At 33.5% G+C, this 18,537-nt stretch overlaps 1 protein-coding gene and 2 long non-coding RNA genes across 3 annotated transcripts; all 3 read left to right on the top strand.

Annotated features, from left to right (window-relative positions):
* The first annotated feature begins 6,237 nt into the window (after positions 1-6,237).
* LOC108979141 lies at positions 6,238-6,871 on the top strand. The gene is made up of 2 exons (XR_001994164.2): positions 6,238-6,358; positions 6,438-6,871. It is a non-coding gene; the product is annotated as an uncharacterized LOC108979141 (long non-coding RNA).
* Positions 6,872-8,682: 1,811 nt separating this feature from the next.
* Positions 8,683-10,802, top strand: LOC108979139 (polyphenol oxidase, chloroplastic-like). Its single transcript, XM_018949737.2, has one exon. It carries the CDS (start codon positions 8,741-8,743, stop codon positions 10,571-10,573), a length of 1,833 nt encoding a protein of 610 aa, XP_018805282.2. The 5' UTR covers positions 8,683-8,740; the 3' UTR covers positions 10,574-10,802.
* Positions 10,803-15,042: 4,240 nt separating this feature from the next.
* Positions 15,043-15,891, top strand: LOC108979140. Its single transcript, XR_001994163.2, has 2 exons — positions 15,043-15,162; positions 15,290-15,891. It is a non-coding gene; the product is annotated as an uncharacterized LOC108979140 (long non-coding RNA).
* The last annotated feature ends 2,646 nt before the right edge of the window (positions 15,892-18,537 follow it).

Here is an 18,537-nt window from a genome sequence, read left to right as displayed (position 1 = left end):
CTTGACCCCACGAAAAGAGACGAATCATTTGGGTATTTACACTATTTAGGTCCCTCTAAATGCACGTTTAACTAAAATAAGAAAAGTCATATCATGATTTGTGTGGTGTATGTGAGAAGGAGTCAAATGAGTAGAAGATCTCTTTTTTATAAAACGGAACATAGTTCCAATTTTAAAGGAGATTTTTAATAAACGAAAATACCATAACAATTCTCATATAGTTACAATTTTGCCCTGTGATTTTATCACAAGCATAACACTACCTCAAATGACCTTTTATGTAATTTCAACCTCTAAAAATATTTTTTTATATTATTTTCAAATAAATGTAACATATTTAAAAATTTTTTAGACATATGATTACTAAATAATAAATACATTTTTAATAGTATAACTTATTATTTAAACTTTACAATTAAAAGCCTTAAAGCTAAAAGCTTTTTAATCTCTAAAAAGATAAAAAGTTCATTTCTCATTTTTCTCAAACATGCTTTTTGAATACTACGGAATGTAGTTTTAATTTTAAAGAAAATTGTTAAATGACGAAAATATTCATATAATTTTTAAATAATTACAATTTTGCCCTATGATCTTGTTACAAGACTACGGCCTGAAAATCAAATGACATTTTATGTCATTTCTACTGCTAAAAACACTTTTTTTATATTATTTCCAAATAAATGTATAGTGTTTGAAAGTGTCTTAGACATATGATTACCAAATAGTAAAGCTCGATTTGGATAAACAGTTCAAATGAGATGATATAAGATGTTTTGAATAGTAGCAAGATTTTTTAAATTAAGATGAGATGAGATAATTTGTAAAAAAATATATGTTTAGATAGTGAAATGAGATTAGATAAGATAATTTTGACTTTTTGGAAGTTGTTTGAGATGAGTTTAAAAATTTATAGTTGAAATAGAGATGAAATAAAAATAAAATACTAACTATTTGGATGTCCAAAAACCTCTCATCCATGAGATAAAACTGGACATCCAAACCGGGCTAATTTTTTAATAATACAGCTTATAAACGCTACAATTAAAAATCGTAAAATTAAAACTATATTACCCATTACAATCTAAATGTATCTAATAATAATAATCATCATCATTTAAATCCTCGAGCAAAACATTAACAATCCTCCAATAAAAAGACCCAAAAAAGAATAATAACGATAAAATGTAATGTAGGGCAGTAATTACCGTAGACTTTTCGGTTTCTTAATTTAAGACATTAATTCCATACTTGTATGGTATTCTTCATATCCACGAAAAAGCATGTATTTAATATAATATTGAGACTATATATCTTTGACATTTCAGCTGCCATCCTTTACAAATCAATCAAACAGGACATAACAAAGGTTACACTTTTATGTTGTTTATGCATATAATTATGTTCCACATTGCGTACCCACGGGTCCCTCCCAATTTTTGGTATAGAAATATTAGTAATCCTATCGATGGAGATGTTTCAAGTGTACTGGATTGTACTGCTAAATCTATATCATCATGTACTCTCAAATTTAACAGGAATATAAATGTACTACTGGATTAATCATGTATTATAAACCTCAGCTCTTTAAGCTCTAGCTATTATATATACATATATATATATATATATATATATATGCATGGTGTCGGCCAAGCCCTCCTTCAAGGATCTTACGTCTCCTCTTCTGATCTCTTATCTTTAAGACAAAAAAGTACACTATCATTATTAAAAAGAATATGATTTATTTTTAAACCTCTTCTTAATGCAGCAACCCCTTTTATCACACCAATATCCTTTGTATGATTCAATAGAGAACTGAGCCCTTCTATATACAATATAAAGAGGTAATGAGATATAGGATCTCCTTGTCTTATTCACCTTTTTGATCTAAATTAGTCTCCAGGCTACCCATTGACAGTAACAGAATAAGTTATTGTAGTAATATAGCTCATGATCAAAGATATCCACATTTCTCCATAACCCATCTTCTTCATAATTGCTTCAAAAAACTTCCACTCAATTTAATCATAGGTTTTGGACATATCCAATTTCAGTGCCATAGTCAGTGCCATAGTTCCTATTTTTCCTTTATGTTTAGGCTACATTGAGTATAGCATTTCATAAGCTACAATTACATTGTTTGTAATGAGCCTCCCCAGTATGAATGCACTCTGATTGCTCGATATTACGAGACTCAACACATGCTTGCTAACACTCTGGATGCTAACTTATACAGGATATTACATAAACTAATTGGCCTAAAATGATTTACAAAGGAATGATCTTTTACTTTCGGAAATAGAGCAATATAAGTAGTATTAACACCCATATCCATTCCACCCCCATTCTAGAATTGTAAAATTGCATTACATACCTCATCACCCATGATGTTTCAATAGGTTTGAAAAAACTGAGCATTATACCCATATGGAACAAGAGACTTTAGTGGTGCCATTTGCTTCAAAGCTACTTCAACTTCATATCTTGTAAAAAGTTTATGCAATCTTTCTTCTTTGTGTTGCACATAGATGAAAGTACTTTGTATTCTTGTCTCCAGCTTTATACCATCTCACTTTTTCTCTGTCTCCAGTTGCAGTCTTCTTTTTCCAAAAGTGAACTTATTTCCTTTTGCATAGTTTTGATTGCTGCAACATTATGAGGACCTTCATCATCTTGCATGTTATTCAAAACTTTTATTTTCATATTGATTTCTTTCAGACAATCAGTTTGCTTTCACATACTCCATGTGGTGAGCTTCTTACTACAAAGTTTTAGCTTACCTTGTATACTTTCCCAAGGATCTAGCCCCTCAACATTTTTTGACTACCCTTTTCTAATCATTTCCTCACCATTTACTTCCTTCACCCACTTAGCCTCAAACTTGAAAATTCTTCTCCTTTTATTTTGTCGATACCCATCCATATTTATTTTCAATAGGATTGGTCTGCGATCTGATCTTCTTGCAATCAAAGTTTCCACTTGATACCCCTTAAACGTTAACTTCCATTTAGAGTTGGCTAGTGCTCGATCTAACCTTTCCTTTTTGTAAAGCTTAAACTTTCATGCTTATTACTCCAAGTAAAGGGGTTCCCTTTCCAGCCTAAATCATGCAAATCATTACATTCCATAGCATATCTGAAATCCTCCATTTGTTTTTCAAGTCTTGATTTTCTCAATACTTCTCATGAGATAATAGAATCTCATTGAAATCTCCTATGACACACCAAACTTGATCAAAACTTGGTCCGAGCTGAGACAACGATGCCCAAATTCCTCTTCTTCTACTTGTTTCGGGATGGCCTAAAATCATGTGAGAAACCACTGAATTTTGTCCTCTTCCTCAGTTATTAGGGCATGTATATGATTTTGGGAAAAATTTATAATCTCTACATCATAATCACTCTTCCATAGCATAGCCAGACCCCCATTTTCTCCCCATAGAATCCATTACAAAACAGCAATCAAATCCAAGCTTTCTTTTTATACTTTCAATACTTACACTCCTTAGTTTTGTCTCCATGAGAAAAACTAAGTTGAGTCTCTTTTCTCTAACTACAAGATAGAGATCATGAACTACCAGGTAGTTCCTAAGCTCTCGACAGTTCTAACTTCAGTGTTTCATGGCGATTGGCAGGGCTGACTTGGAGCTTCCGCCATCACCTTTTCCACTATGCTCCCACCAACATCTTCATTTTTCTTATCTTTTTTCAATGGCCCTTGATTTTTTGTGTTATTAAAGTCATCAACTAGACTACGTTTTCTCCCATCATTCAGATTAAGTGCTTGAGCACCTTGTGTTTGTACTCTTCTCTTCCAACCTTTATGGTCATTTCTCTTGACTCCACTATCATTTTGCATATCAGTTATTGAGCTCACTTTTGTATTTCCATCCTCTATGATCCTCGCCAAGGGCCTTTCAACCAGCTTCTGAGGACATGGGCACCTCAAGTTGGGCTGCAACACCAGAAGCCCATTATTCTGTTCCCCACCCTCCATCAGACTTGAATTAAATCCACTCCCTCATTCCACAGTTTGAATATTTAAATCATCTACTACGTTATCCCCTTCAACTGCATTATCGAGCCCAGGTAGTTGTGAGGAAACCATTCTTTCCTTATTCAAATTTATCAACTCCTCACTATGTGCACGCACCTTATCTTCTAAAACTGTCATCCTGGAACTTTCTCCCCTATCTTTCGAAATTTCCTGTACTTCAGTTTGCTCCATCGAAATATTCCTTTGCTTAGAATTTGCCCTTACGCCATGCTCTTCAACCCCTTCTATTCAGATTTGGTCTTCCCTTTCTGTTCACCCATTCTATATCGATCTGTAGTTTTTCTCCTTGTACTTGAATCGGCATGTAACCATGCACCAAACTGTTCATTATCATCTTGGCATCCCTGTTTAACATCCAGCATTCTTCCCCTTGCAATTATTTTATTCAATCTAATTTCCACCTTCACTTTCAAAAACTATTCCCGCCCCGTACCATCTTCACTAACATCAACCTCTTTCACTAACCCAATGGTTGTACCGATTTGCACTCTAGTTTTTGATTCATACATACAAGGGGCAAGTTATGTAATTGAATCAAGAATACTTCAAAATCGAATTGTAATTGTTGAGGAGGGGTTAATCCATTGAAAGCCTTGAGAACAAAAATGTTATTATCAAACAACCATGATCTTCCCGCTAATACTCTTTCCATATCAGTTTCATTCTCAAAAGTAATCACGAACAAGTTAGGACTAACTTCTTGAAATTGGAACGGCTTGCTCACTCTCCATATTTTGGTAATTGTTGATTGGATCACCTCTTTGCTTATCAAACGATATGTGCAAAGTTTTCCCACCAAACTTCTTTCACCTTTTTGAATAGTATCCGATAACTTTTCAACATCCACCTTAATACGCATATCTTCTTCCTCTGTCAACATCAACACCTCTCTTCTAGATTATCCATTGCTAAAAAAACAAACACCCTCAATCTAGTACATTGAATTAGGGAGATCACCACCCTTACAGTTATAAACTGTAAGCCGTGAATTATGAAAACTTCAATTCTTCTGCCTCTTCCACCCTTAGTCTGAGATAAATGAGAGAAAAGAGAATACTTTTTTCGCTCACTTTTTGTAGAGCTTATTATTTAAGTTCTACAATTGAAAATCGTAAAATTAAAAACTATATTACTTACTGCAATCTAAAACATGCATTGTATCTAATAATAATAATCATTTAAACTCTAGAGCAAAATATTAACAATATATCCTCCAATGTAAAGATCCAAAAAAGAAAGAAAAACCCCAGGGCGAGAACCAATGTTTTGACTACCGTACCCGTCAAAGTATTGGAACGAAATATTTCGATATCGGTACCGTTTCGAAATAGTCGATATATGAATAAATTATATATAAATTATATTCTAAAATAATAGTCTATATATGAATAAATTATATATAAATACATATATATAAATTATAAATAATTTAATCTGAATTTAGAGTAAAAAAATAAGCTTGTAATTTAAAAAAATGAAAAAAAAATTTTTTTTTTGAAGGCCAAAATATCGGCCAGTACCAGTCAAAATATAGGCTAGTACAAGCTGAAATTAAAGCCGGTACGACTAGTACGGCCGGTATTTAAGTCGGTACGAAACGTATATAGTACTTATATCAGCCTAATGACCGGTACGATAAATATCGACCATACCGGCCAATACGGTACGACATCCAAAACAATGCCGAGAACTCTTCTTTTCCGCCTTTGACCAAGCACGGACGTTTTTTTGTTTTTTGTAAGCTTTTCGCATTGTGATCATGTGGGGCAGTAATTACCGTAGACTTTTCGGTTTCTTAATTTAAGACATTAATTCCATACTTGTATGGTATTCTTCATATCCACGAAAAAGCATGTATTTAATATAATATTGAGACGATATATATATCTTTGACATTTCAGCTGCGATCCTTTACAAATCAATCAAACAGGACATAACAAAGGTTACACTTTTATGTTGTTTATGCATATAATTATGTTCCACATTGCGTGCGTACCCACGGGTCCCTCCCAATATTTGGTATAGAAATATTAGTAATCCTATCGATGGAGATGTTTCAAGTGTACTGGATTGTACTGCTAAATCTATATCATCATGTACTCTCAAATTTAACAGGAATATAAATGTACTACTGGATTAATCATGTATTACTATATATAAACCTCAGCTCTTTAAGCTCTAGCTATTATATATACATATACATATATATGTATATGCATGGTGTCGGCCAAGCCCTCCTTCAAGGATCTGACGTCTCCTCTTCTGATCTCTCCTCCTGCCGACGGCCGTTTCCTTAATTCTTCATGTACGTACATCTTCTCTTTTCTTTTCTTTGACTCCCAAGACAACACTTCTAGCTAGCTCTTTATCTTTTGATCTTCTAGGCCAAATGCTAGTGCAACCGGCCATATCAGTACACCATTGAAGGACGAGACGAACAGTCAAAAGATTCGTGGTATTTTTCAAATCAAGCAAGCTGTCCTATATATTACTTCAATACTGTACAATAACCCGTGGAGAACTTTACCGGTTTTCAACTGGCCTGCGGTTTCTAGAGTACTTCGTTCACTTTATTTGTGTCGCACGTCGGTATTAATTGGTATGAACCGAGCACGATTTCTTTGGATCTTCTAATTTATTTCTAGTTTTTATTTCTCGAGGAATTTGCGGCCATCTTGACTTTTACTTGAGAAATAATGTACGCTTGTTTAAATCTAGCTTTTCCTTTTTGATAGGTCGTTCAAACAATGAATCACTACTTCTCTTTCTTTTTCACTATTCCAACAACCCATCATCAATAGAATTAGTGCGTGAATGATTCAGATCTCATTTTTTTCACATTTTTTTTTAAATTTATCTCATTTAATTATTATAATTTTTTTATATTTTTATATAAAATATAATAAATAATTTAATTTTTTAAAAATTTAAAATAAAAATAATATTAAAAAATATATTCTAATAATATTTTATTTAATTTTTAATTTTAATCTCAATTCATCTTATCTTATTTATAAAAATAAATAAAGATTTAGCTCTATACCAAACCCACGAGGTTGAGACCAAAGCAACATGGTGATAGGAAAATGAGATGTTTAATTTTAATTCTCTAATTTTATTAACGAAAGCGGATTAGCTCTACCAAATCCACTAGGTTAATAGCCATGGATTAGGTTTAGTATTTTTTTTTTATAAATGTATCCAAATGACGTTCTGACAATTTTGTCGCCTCTACATGCACCTCGAAAATCCCTTCATATTTTATCATATACATATAATAAATTTACATTGGATGTCCACCTTGTGGGGTGTGCACTCTATTTCACCATATAGATTCCTTTTAAAGATAATATTAAGAAATAATAGATAGAACCCGAGACAAAGGTGGGGACTTTACCTAATTAAATGGAAAACCCATGTGAATGTTATGGCCAAGTCATTCTTGTTTTTTCATTGGATGGGAGATCATAGGAGGCCACGTTGTTGACTTGTCTTCTAGAGTTGTCCCGCTTGACCCGCATAGCTAAGGCTGCATTATTCGCTTTATTTTCATCTACTTTTAAGATGTGTTTCAATATTAAAATGAGTTAAATTGAGATAATAAAATATTATTAAAAAATTATTTTTTAATATTATTATTATTTAAAAATTTAAAAAAATTAAATTATTTATTATATTTTATATTAAAATTTAAAAAAATTATAATAATAAATTAAAATGAGTTTGTGATAGCTTTCAAATTCAATGGCTAAAAAGTCGGTGTGTTAATCATACTATATATTGAGAATATTTTATTCATATGTAGTAGTCGATCTAGAGCTAGCTAGCTAGACAACTTGCATTGGCTCGATCATTATAAAGATAATTAGTTATACAGGAAAATTCAAATTAGTTTGGTCAATGTAGCAAATCCAATAAAAGAAACTCTATCTCCTAAATCAAACTTCCTGCCGGCAAACAAAGAAAAAATAACTAGAAAAGGTTGACAAGCAACGTCCACCGTCAAAATTAGATAAGATTATGATCTTGATAAGAAGGATTGAGGAATCAACATCAGTGTAATTGCTTTACGCATTCTTATTTATTACTTATTAGTGCTTATTTATTAGTATTCATCCAAAATTTACTTCTTGAATTTAAGTTATTGTGTTTTAGTACTCGTTTAGATAGTAAGACAAGATAAAATGATTTTAAATGAATTAAATAAAAAATAGTTAAAATATTATTTTTTAATAAAAAAAATTATAATAAGAAAAAAAAAATGAGATGAAATAGTTTCTATATCCAAACCAACCCTTAACGAAGTTCCGGAATTACGGTCACAATTTCACATGCAAAATTTATAATACGCCCGGCTAATTATATCACTAATCTTAGCGCTTGTTGCTAAATAATGTTTCACTAATCTTAGCAGTGAAATTAATGCACCGAAATAGAATCCTAATTATATCACTAATTAGCAAAAGTTTAATTTCAAAAATTCCGCACGTGGTCGTCATTACAAAATAACCTCGATCGTCAGCTTCCAAAATTGACAACGTGCATGAACATTTTGAGATAAGTATTTTTGTTTCCATTTTTTATTTTATTTTTGGGGTTGGCATGAGCTCACATCGAGAAAAGTCTTACGGAGTTCGATTATAAAAACAAAAGCCATTGCTCGTTAACTTCGCACCAAAAGCAGCCCATGGCTTCTCTCTCAACTCAACCACCATCCACTAACATCAACAGTACGGTGGCCGCTGCCACCACCACCATTCCCAACTTCTCTTTCTATCCAACCTTTCCAAAAAAGACCCAGATTTCAAAATTTGGAAAGCGAAACCTTCGCCTTGCTCCTGGAGCACTGTCATGCAGAGCCACAAACAATGACCAAAACTTTACATCTAGCTCCAAAGATGGACAGCCTTCTCAAGGGAAGTTCGAGAGGAGAGATGTCCTCATTGGCCTAGGAGGTCTCTATGGTGTTGCTGGTCTTTACAATGATCCTTTTGCCTTGGCAGCTCCCGTATCAGCACCGGACATAACAAAGTGCGGCAAGGCAGACTTTCCCGCCGGCGCAAAACCAACCAACTGCTGCCCACCACCATCCACAAAGATCATAGATTTTAAGCTACCTACCAAGAACTCCCCCTTGCGTGTTAGGCCTGCTGCTCATTTGGCTGACAAGGAGTACATAGCCAAATATAACAAGGCCATTGAGCTCATGAAAGCCCTTCCAGCTGACGATCCGCGTAATTTTACACAACAGGCTAATGTCCATTGCGCCTATTGTGATGGGGCCTACGAGCAAGTTGGTTTCCCAAACCTTGACCTCCAAGTACACAATTCTTGGCTCTTCTTTCCATTCCATCGCTACTACTTGTACTTCTATGAGAAGATCTTGGGAAAGTTGATTGGGGATCCCACCTTTGCCTTGCCATTTTGGAACTGGGACGCCCCTGCTGGCATGCAATTGCCAGCCATGTATGCCAACCCCAAGTCTTCACTCTATGATGCTCTTCGCAACGCCAATCACCAGCCACCGACCCTGATGGACCTTGACTACAACGGTACTGATGAGGAAACAACAAGTCAAGACCAACTCTCTGCCAATCTGAGCATCATGTACCGGCAAATGGTGTCCAATGGCAAGAATGCCAAGCTATTTCTCGGCAGCGCTTACCGGGCTGGGGATGAACCTGACCCAGGTGCCGGCTCTATAGAGAACATTCCCCACGGTCCTGTCCACATATGGACTGGTGACAATACCCAGCCTAATTTGGAAGACATGGGAAACTTCTACTCGGCTGGTAGAGATCCAATCTTTTTCGCTCACCACTCCAATGTTGACCGAATGTGGAGCATATGGAAGACATTGGGAGGAAAAAGAACTGATTTCACAGAATCAGATTGGTTAAATGCAGGATTTCTCTTCTACGATGAAAATGGACAGGCTGTTCGTGTTAAGGTTAAGGACTGCCTTGACACCACCAAGTTGGGTTATGTTTATCAAGATGTTGATCTTCCTTGGCTAAAGTCTAAGCCGACTCGCAAATCTAAGCTTAAGAAAGTGGCGAAGTTTTTTCATTTAGGGCATCAGGGGGATGTGGCAATTGCAGCTGAAACATCCCCAAGCGTCAACTTCCCGATTGTTTTGGACAAGGTGATAAGTACTGTGGTCGCTAGGCCCAGGAAATCGAGGAGCAAGAAAGAAAAGGAAGACGAGGAGGAAGTGTTGGTGATTGGAGCCATCGAATTTGATAGAGATGCGCCGGTGAAGTTTGACGTTTTTATAAATGATGAGGACGACTCGCCTACCACTAGGCCAGACAAGACGGAGTTCGCAGGAAGCTTTGTGAACGTGCCGCATAAGCACAAACATGGTAAGAAGATGAATACCTGCTTGAGGTTAGGGATCTCTGACTTGTTGGAGGACTTGGACGCTGAAGATGATGACACTATTGTGGTGACTTTGGTTCCACGGTATGGTAAAGGGCTGGCCTCCATTAATGGGATCAAGATTGAGCTTCTTGATTGAAATCCTCAACAATCAGTAGTACCGTTGTTATGGTAATAATTTCCCTTCATCATGGTTTGCTCTTGTTCTTTTGAGTTAATTCCTACGCCCGGTTTTGTGACACGACGTTGTATTTCTTGCGAAATTGTGGTACGTTATTAATCGACCAATCGGGCTACTTTCTTTAACTTTTCCTGTAATTGGGCAGCTTGTCTATCTAATAAATTCATCTACATCTTGTCTTTGTTTATTTTGGTTTTCCACTTTCCATTTGTTTTCCCGTTGTTTTCTCCAGGCTGATGATCAGATGCATAAAATAAGCTTTACAGGCGCACGCCTTGTCACCCATATTGTTGCACGTTCGGAAGGGCCCGAGTTTTCTTCATCTTTATGAATTTTTTTAATGGTTATGGATTTATAAACCGATATAAAGTTATCAGATAAACAGAACTCTCCATTTCACTTTAAAATAAAAGGGATAATATTCATCATTTTTCACTTATCAATTTAGCTAAATATTTTCAGAAATACAATGATGAAAAAGTGTCTCATAATTACACTAAGAAAAGACACTACTCAATTAAAATGAAATGAAGAGGATCCTGTTAGGAACGACTAATTGGAACTACTGTTACCTTAAGCTAATTAAAAAAATGTGTCTCACTTGATGCCGTGAAGATCATCACTTGGTATGTTGGATAACAGTACTGATGCGAGGATTTGGAGGATTTTTTTACTTTTTCCTACAGTTGATTTTCTGACATCCCATAAGTATTTGTTATTTTTTTTTTTGGAGTAAGCTCATGCTCTAGGGGTAAAACCGATCTCTTCGGCGTTGTTTTTAGACAAAATCAACATCGGCCGACGCTTAAATTTTGGGAGAGAAAAATGGCCAAAACCGGTTGATAGAAAGGAAAAACGCCGATGCCGGCCGATGCTTCATTTATGTGGAAGTTCACGATCGATTCTCAAACTGAACTTCGTCTGAGAGAGTAGAGACTAGAGAGAGAGAGTTGCAAAGGAGAGAGAGGATGAGAACTGAGATGCGAGAAAGAAGACGAATTGATATCAAAACGATGAAACGGCATCGTTTTACTTTTTTTTTTTTTAATACGATATGAATAAAATGACGCTGTTTGGTTTAATACCAAATGGCATCGTTTCAGTTGTGTTTAAAATATAATTATAAGATTAAAATAATGACGTTTCACTTAAATTTAAATAAAACGACATCGTTTTGAATATAAAATATATTTAAAAAAAATTAATTTCTTTAATCCGCCAATTCAACAGTTTGAACCAGATTTAAATAACGCCAAACTGGTCTATATCAATTTTTTCAATTTTATACCGTACGCCGATCAGTTCACCACCTATTTCGGTTGATTCCAAGATCGGCCAGCTGGCCTGAATCGGATTGACTATTCTTCGATTTATTGTACAGCCCTAAGCTCAGCTACCCAGGTTGCAGGTAATAATTCATTTTTTACATTATCCTGCACAGTCACCGATTTAAGTGCTGTTTGTTAGCACCAAGTCATGTACATGTGCACGAATATATATATTTAATCTGAAATATTTTCTTGAGTGGACAATTTAACCACCGTCTTAAATTGTCTCCTTCGTGATGAATCTGAATATATAGTATTATTAAAATAATAATATTACATATAATTATGAAGCGTAAAAGTATCATATAATCAATTTAAAAAAATATAAAATTTATTATTAAAAAATTAATTTTTTTATATAAATTTTATATTTATTATTATTTTTTAAAATAATTAAACAATCATTTCTCTTGTTAAAGATGCATATGGACATGCAGCTCCAACATTAATTACCAAATTACAAAGAAATTATTGTACAGCTAGCACGATTAATGATTTGCATCGTCACCTTTGATTTGGTTGAGATTCGTCAAATGCAAGTTGTTCCATGCACGTTTCTTTTTCGTCTGCATTTTTTTTTTTTTTTTTAAATTTGTCATGAAGTAATTGTTACATTATTGATGTATTTTCACTTTTTATTTTAATTTTTCCTTCTTTCTGTTGGTTGTGGGGGATTTTATCTACAATTTCACGCACCTAGCTACTTGATCAGTAGTATCTCTCGATCTATAAGCTATGGATCCACCAAATAGTATCACTACCTGCAACGTGTCCCATCCGTGGGTCCATGTGGCTTATCATGCAGACGTACGTGAGTGCCAACATCACACGTACGCATTGGATGCTCAAAGTTTTATTATTTCAATTTTTGAGAGAGAGATTGTATATATGTATCGTTCATGAATTAATGCTCACCCACATATATGGGAGACGAGAATTTTCGTCCTTTAATGCATCATTAATAGGATGGTGATCTTGGTGCACAACCTAGTTTTATTGACTCCATTGATACTACTTTCAAGGCGATATTTTCTTTATTTTGGATATATAGTTAGATATATATATATATATATTATTTTTAAAGTAAGCATTTCATTAAATCAGGATATATGAGCAGGGGGCAGGTTTACGTACTTTGCACTCTTATCAAATCAAGATATATAATGCTTACCCCGATCACGTGTTTAATATTAAATGATGTATTAAAAGTTTATTTAATGAAAGCTGCGATTGGATCCGTGGAATATAGCAGACCACTAGAAATTATTTAATTTGGATTATTAATAAAAGCACATTACCTACTGATTTGGATGCACGATTCAAGTTTTTTTTTTTTTAAATAAAAATTCATGCATTTTTATTGTAGCCATTGTTTTTAATGTAGGAGCATTGATTATTGAATTACAATCAAAAGTTGAGGAAACAGATCGATCGATCGAGAGTCAAAGTAACAAAAATAATACAATAACAATTAAAAATTTGATATTATAATTAGTAAACAACTTGCACCCAATTGATATGGTCACGTCACAATCTGTGCACCCGAAAACATGCGTGTTTACAAAGGCTTTGAAAACCTAGCATTGATAAATTCAACATGATGCTTAGGAAACTTCCGCGCAATACGTAATATTCGTAATTCTTATTTGAATGGAACAGTCTACACATCTCAATGATCTCATGCATGCGTGTTTGCGTACGCCTTTGTTTATCATGTTATTATTTTCTCTTTAATCACATACATACAATATAAATAAATAAATAAAGAGATCAAGTGCTATAGACACAAATAATTAAATGATTATACAAAATTAAACTCACAAATTAACGCGTCTTCACGTGATCCGTCAAATTTATTTTATAATAAAAATAATTTTACAATCTGATGTACCATATCAAATCACGTCAATTTATAAATTTATTTTAATATAATTTATTTATAGCTAGAGTATTTATCTTACAATATTATCTTACAAGATTTATTCTTGATATATAAGACTTTTGGATATGGTCTTTAACATTATAGCTGCCTTACAATATTATTAGAGCATCTCGTTTTAGCGGCAAATCTGAGCCAGCCCAACAGAACCGCGGATAAGCTAAGCCCAAACCAGGTAATATCAGTCCATTATGAAGAAGATAAGTTCTGGGTCATGTTACCATTGGATCCGGCCCGGAACTAGATAAATTTTGGGTCCTATAATAGGATGTTTATGTTTTTTGTGTAAGCGTGGAGTATACATGATGCTGAAATAGCACCAATGGTTGGAGATGGCAGATTCTGCAGTAATCCAAGTCTAGTGTCTTCTTTTTTTCTCTCTCTGGAGAATGGCTTTGGTCTTATGACTACTGTATTTGCTAAAATGTTGTTGTATATCAATATGTAGGCCCCTCCTTTATTGTTGTCTCTCATATCATAGAGCAATAATGTTGGGTCTACTGGCATGAAATCCTACAGAGCACTCGCACTCCTCGGAGCAGGTCTTTCAGGGCTTTTGAGTTTTGGAATGATAGCATCTACTGATGAGGTTGAACATGGATTACCGCCTCCTCACTATCTCTGGCCTCACAAGGGCATTCTCAGTTCATATGATCATTAGCTCCCAACTTTTTAGATTTTCTTCAATATTTTTTTGTTAGAAACCTTCCTTTTAATGTACTACAGTCTGTTTGTAATGTAAATGGTGAAGGAGAAAGTAACAAAATGCTGGAAGCCAAAAGAAAATAGATGCACAACCGGTGTTTGATAAAAGTCCTCAAATGGTATTGTAAACGTTCTAGTCGAGATTTTATATTCAGATTTTAAAAATAAAAATAATAATTAAAAAAAAAAACTGACCCGTACATCACGGGTCGGGTCGGTTTGGCTGCAAATAGTGTGTGGTCGGACCGGGTCCAAACTTGGTTGGATGGTATCGGGTTGCAGCCCTAGTCCGATTGCCATTGATACTGGGCCTACTGGGGGACAAACGAAAGCTCCCTTTGACCCAGTAAGAAAAGAAATAGTCTCCCCGACTCCTTTCCAGCTAGCTAATAATTCGAAACATGTACTGAATTGTACTGCTAAATCAATATGTACTCTCTCATGAAATTAGTCTTGTACTGTACAAAACAAAACCTATATAAATTACTCATTATGGCACCATCGACACTCTAAAATCATAATTTCATCGATCTGCTTGATTCATGGTTACCGGCCGATCGCTCCTTCCTTGTAAGGTCTTGTCATTCCCCCTTTCCTCGTCGCATCTCCATCCACTTTTTTCCATTATTGTTCTATATGCTTTCTCTAGATAATACTGCCATTTGCTTTTTTTCTGTTTACACGAATTATTGCATCTCACAGGTCACATGGCACCACCGAAAGGGCAACTGTAGCTTTAGGGTAGACTATTAACTTTCGGAGTGAATGAGCTGTTTCTTTTTCTTTCTGCATGAATGCGAATTTGAAATTTGCATCGATCGGTGTGCAATTTTCACAGTTTTACAGTGATTTTCCATTTCCAATTCGTCAGTACACCAACTACTACTTTTTTTTTCTTATTCCTGCGAAATCTAGTACCATAGAAATTAATCACACACCAAGACTTCAAGCTTGCGCGATGCGGAGAGGGTAATTTGGAAGGGTAGTTTGAAAGGGACTGGACAAGCAATTATATTCTTAAAAGAAAAGATCTTGGGGAGACAGATCGATGTCATCCAACGTGTGTCCCATGTGTAGATGTTTACCAGGTTCCAGGTCTCCCCTTTTTTTTCGTTTAATTCTTGACATAATTAATCTGGGTACTGTATCTCCTGGTGTTTCAGCGCATGCAGGTTCAGGCAAATTAAGTAGCAACAATAAGCACGGAACAGATGATTAAGAAGTTGAACAGTAGTTGGGTTTGAGGAATGTTACTTGAATGTTAAGGGAGAGAAATCAAACATTTATATATTTGATTATTTCTAGATCATCGATTTCCAAATTCTAAACTAAGAGCATTGGCATTGGATTGGTTATTTTACTCTTCAAATTTTAAAGAAGGAAAATGCTAGAGCTCCCGCTGGGGGCTCCCGCTGGAGCTCTAGTGTATTTTTTTATGTGTATTTTTTAATTCTTTTTTTTTATGTAGATGTTTTTAATAATTTTAAATATTTTTAAAAAATAAAAAAATTTATAATATTATTAAATAATACTTGCTTAATCACGAAGTAAAATATAAAATATTTTTATTTTATATTTTACTTCGTGATTAAGGAAGTATTTTTTAATAATTTTTTTTTTACTTCTTGATTAAGAAAGTGTTTTTAATAATGTTCTAAATTTATTTTATTTTTTAAAAAATATTAAAAAATATTAAAAAAATTATATAAAAAACAACTTAAAAAAAACACATACAAAAATACATTACAGCCCCAGCGGGAGCCCCCAGCGGGAGCTGTAGCACGATCCTTTAAAGAATATGTAACTTTTTCACTTTTAGCTAATCATTCAAAACTTAAAGTCTACATTAGATTAGTCATCACACTCTCTATAATAATAAAATATTATTATTTTTTATTTTTATAATTAATTATTATTTTTTAATTAATTATATTTTCATAACCTCCTATAATGTCTAACAATCATTTGGAGAATAAAATGGGAAAGAAGAAAAACAGAGAAGAAGAGAAAAAAAAAACTAGAAAAAGAGAAAGAACGAAGAGATGCGGGAGAGGGAAGAAGAGAAGAAGAAAAAAAAAATATAGATGAAGAAAACAGAGAAAGGAGACGCAGGAGAGGAAGAGAGAAGAAGAGAGAGAAAGGAAACGCTGGAGAGAGAGACGGATATTAATAAACAATTAATTTGAAGATAAAATAGTACTTTTCATATTTGAAGAAAAAGATAAATTTACTATAACTAATATTTAAGATGAAAAATATTTGACTAATTCAATGTGAACTAATTATTAATAAAGTTAGCTAAATTTAAAAATAAAAAGTTATTTGAAAAGCCAATGTGAATGTTCTAAAGGGGCCAATTCCAAAAGATAATCGCTACTCTTTGGATTACTGGCTGCCATCTGGCTGGTAGCGTGGAGGAAAAATACAAGCCCTTTTGAGTGTCTTTGACCAACATTTTCTTGAATAGTGTGACTACCTTTTCAATTTCCACCACATATATAGTAGATAGAAGTCCCTCTCCCGCGCGTGACAACCCTAGTACGTACACATCACACGAATCACATGACGTGTATATCTATCCGTTAATCAGAGCAGCCAGTCTGCGGTGGGGTGGGTGGATCAAAAAATTAAGAGCTTTGCTACACAATTTTCATCATATTTTATATTTTATATTCTTTTAAATTTTTTAAATTTTTAATATTTTTTTTAAATTTTTTTTAAGTTTATTTTTTTTAAATTATTTTAAATTTTTTATTCATTATTCATATAATAAATATTTAATAAAAAATAATAATAAAAATTAAAAATAATGTGAAGTGTGGAGGTTGAGTAGATTTTTTAAAAAATTAAAAACACGTTTTTAATGACGCACGCATTTTGTTTTCACAATTTTTTTAATTTATTTTATTTAATTAAATTTTTTTAATTTATAATTCAAAATCTCCTCTATTTTTTTCTTAAATTTTTATGTAGATAAAAGAAAGTTATAAACCTTACACGCTTTTCAAAAATTTTTAAAATTTGTATATAAAATGCGTTTCTCTAAATCTTTCGTATATGATCTAAAATTTTATTTAATCTTTATATATTACGTATTTACAATGTTGTGGTCGCTCCAAAATTAACTTCTTTGCCTCCAATAATTATTTCAATTTGATAGATATATATATATTCTAGTAAATTTTAAAACTAAAATTAAGTTTATAAGAATAATAAACTTATTAATATATAAGCCCTTTGAGTCTTTGACCAACATTACTTTACACCACATATATCGTTAAGAAAAAGTCTATTCTACCGCCTCCATTGTTAAGTTTAAGCCTAAGTGTACTATTTGGGAAAAAAAATTATTTTTTATTTTTTATTATTTAATAATTAACGAAGTAATTTTAAATATATTAATATATTTTTAATTTTTTAAAAATATTAAAATATATTAAAAATAATAATAAAAATATCGTGCAATCAAACCGAACGGATTATTCTGAACGGTACAGTAGTCCACTCGTTAGATGTCCGTCTCCTGTGACAACACTAGTACGTACACATCACATGATTCACGTGTATATATCTATCGGGACCACAACACCAGTGAGCCGCGTTAATCGGAGCGTCGAGGCTGGGGGGGACCCGACGACCTTTCCACTTTGAAGTTCGCACCAAACAGAAAATTCCAATGGTTTTTCGTCCGTTTATAGCTAGTGGCGTCCAAGAATTTTTTATAATTCATAATCTCCCCAATTTTTTTCTCAAATTATAAACCTTACATGCTTTTCAAAATTTGTATATACATAAAAATGTCTTTCTCTAAACTTTTCGTATATTATCTAAAATTTTATTTAATTTTTATATCTTAAGTATTTACAATGGTGTGGTCCCTTCAAAATTAATTTCTTTGGCTCCAATAATTCTTTCAATTTGATGGATAATGGATATATAAATTCTAGAAA

This window comes from Juglans regia, chromosome 3 (genome assembly GCF_001411555.2).
Source record: "Juglans regia cultivar Chandler chromosome 3, Walnut 2.0, whole genome shotgun sequence".
Taxonomy (NCBI): domain Eukaryota; kingdom Viridiplantae; phylum Streptophyta; class Magnoliopsida; order Fagales; family Juglandaceae; genus Juglans; species Juglans regia.
The sequence above is the reverse complement of the archived record's forward strand: the minus strand, read 5'-3'. Positions and strand labels throughout refer to the sequence as shown.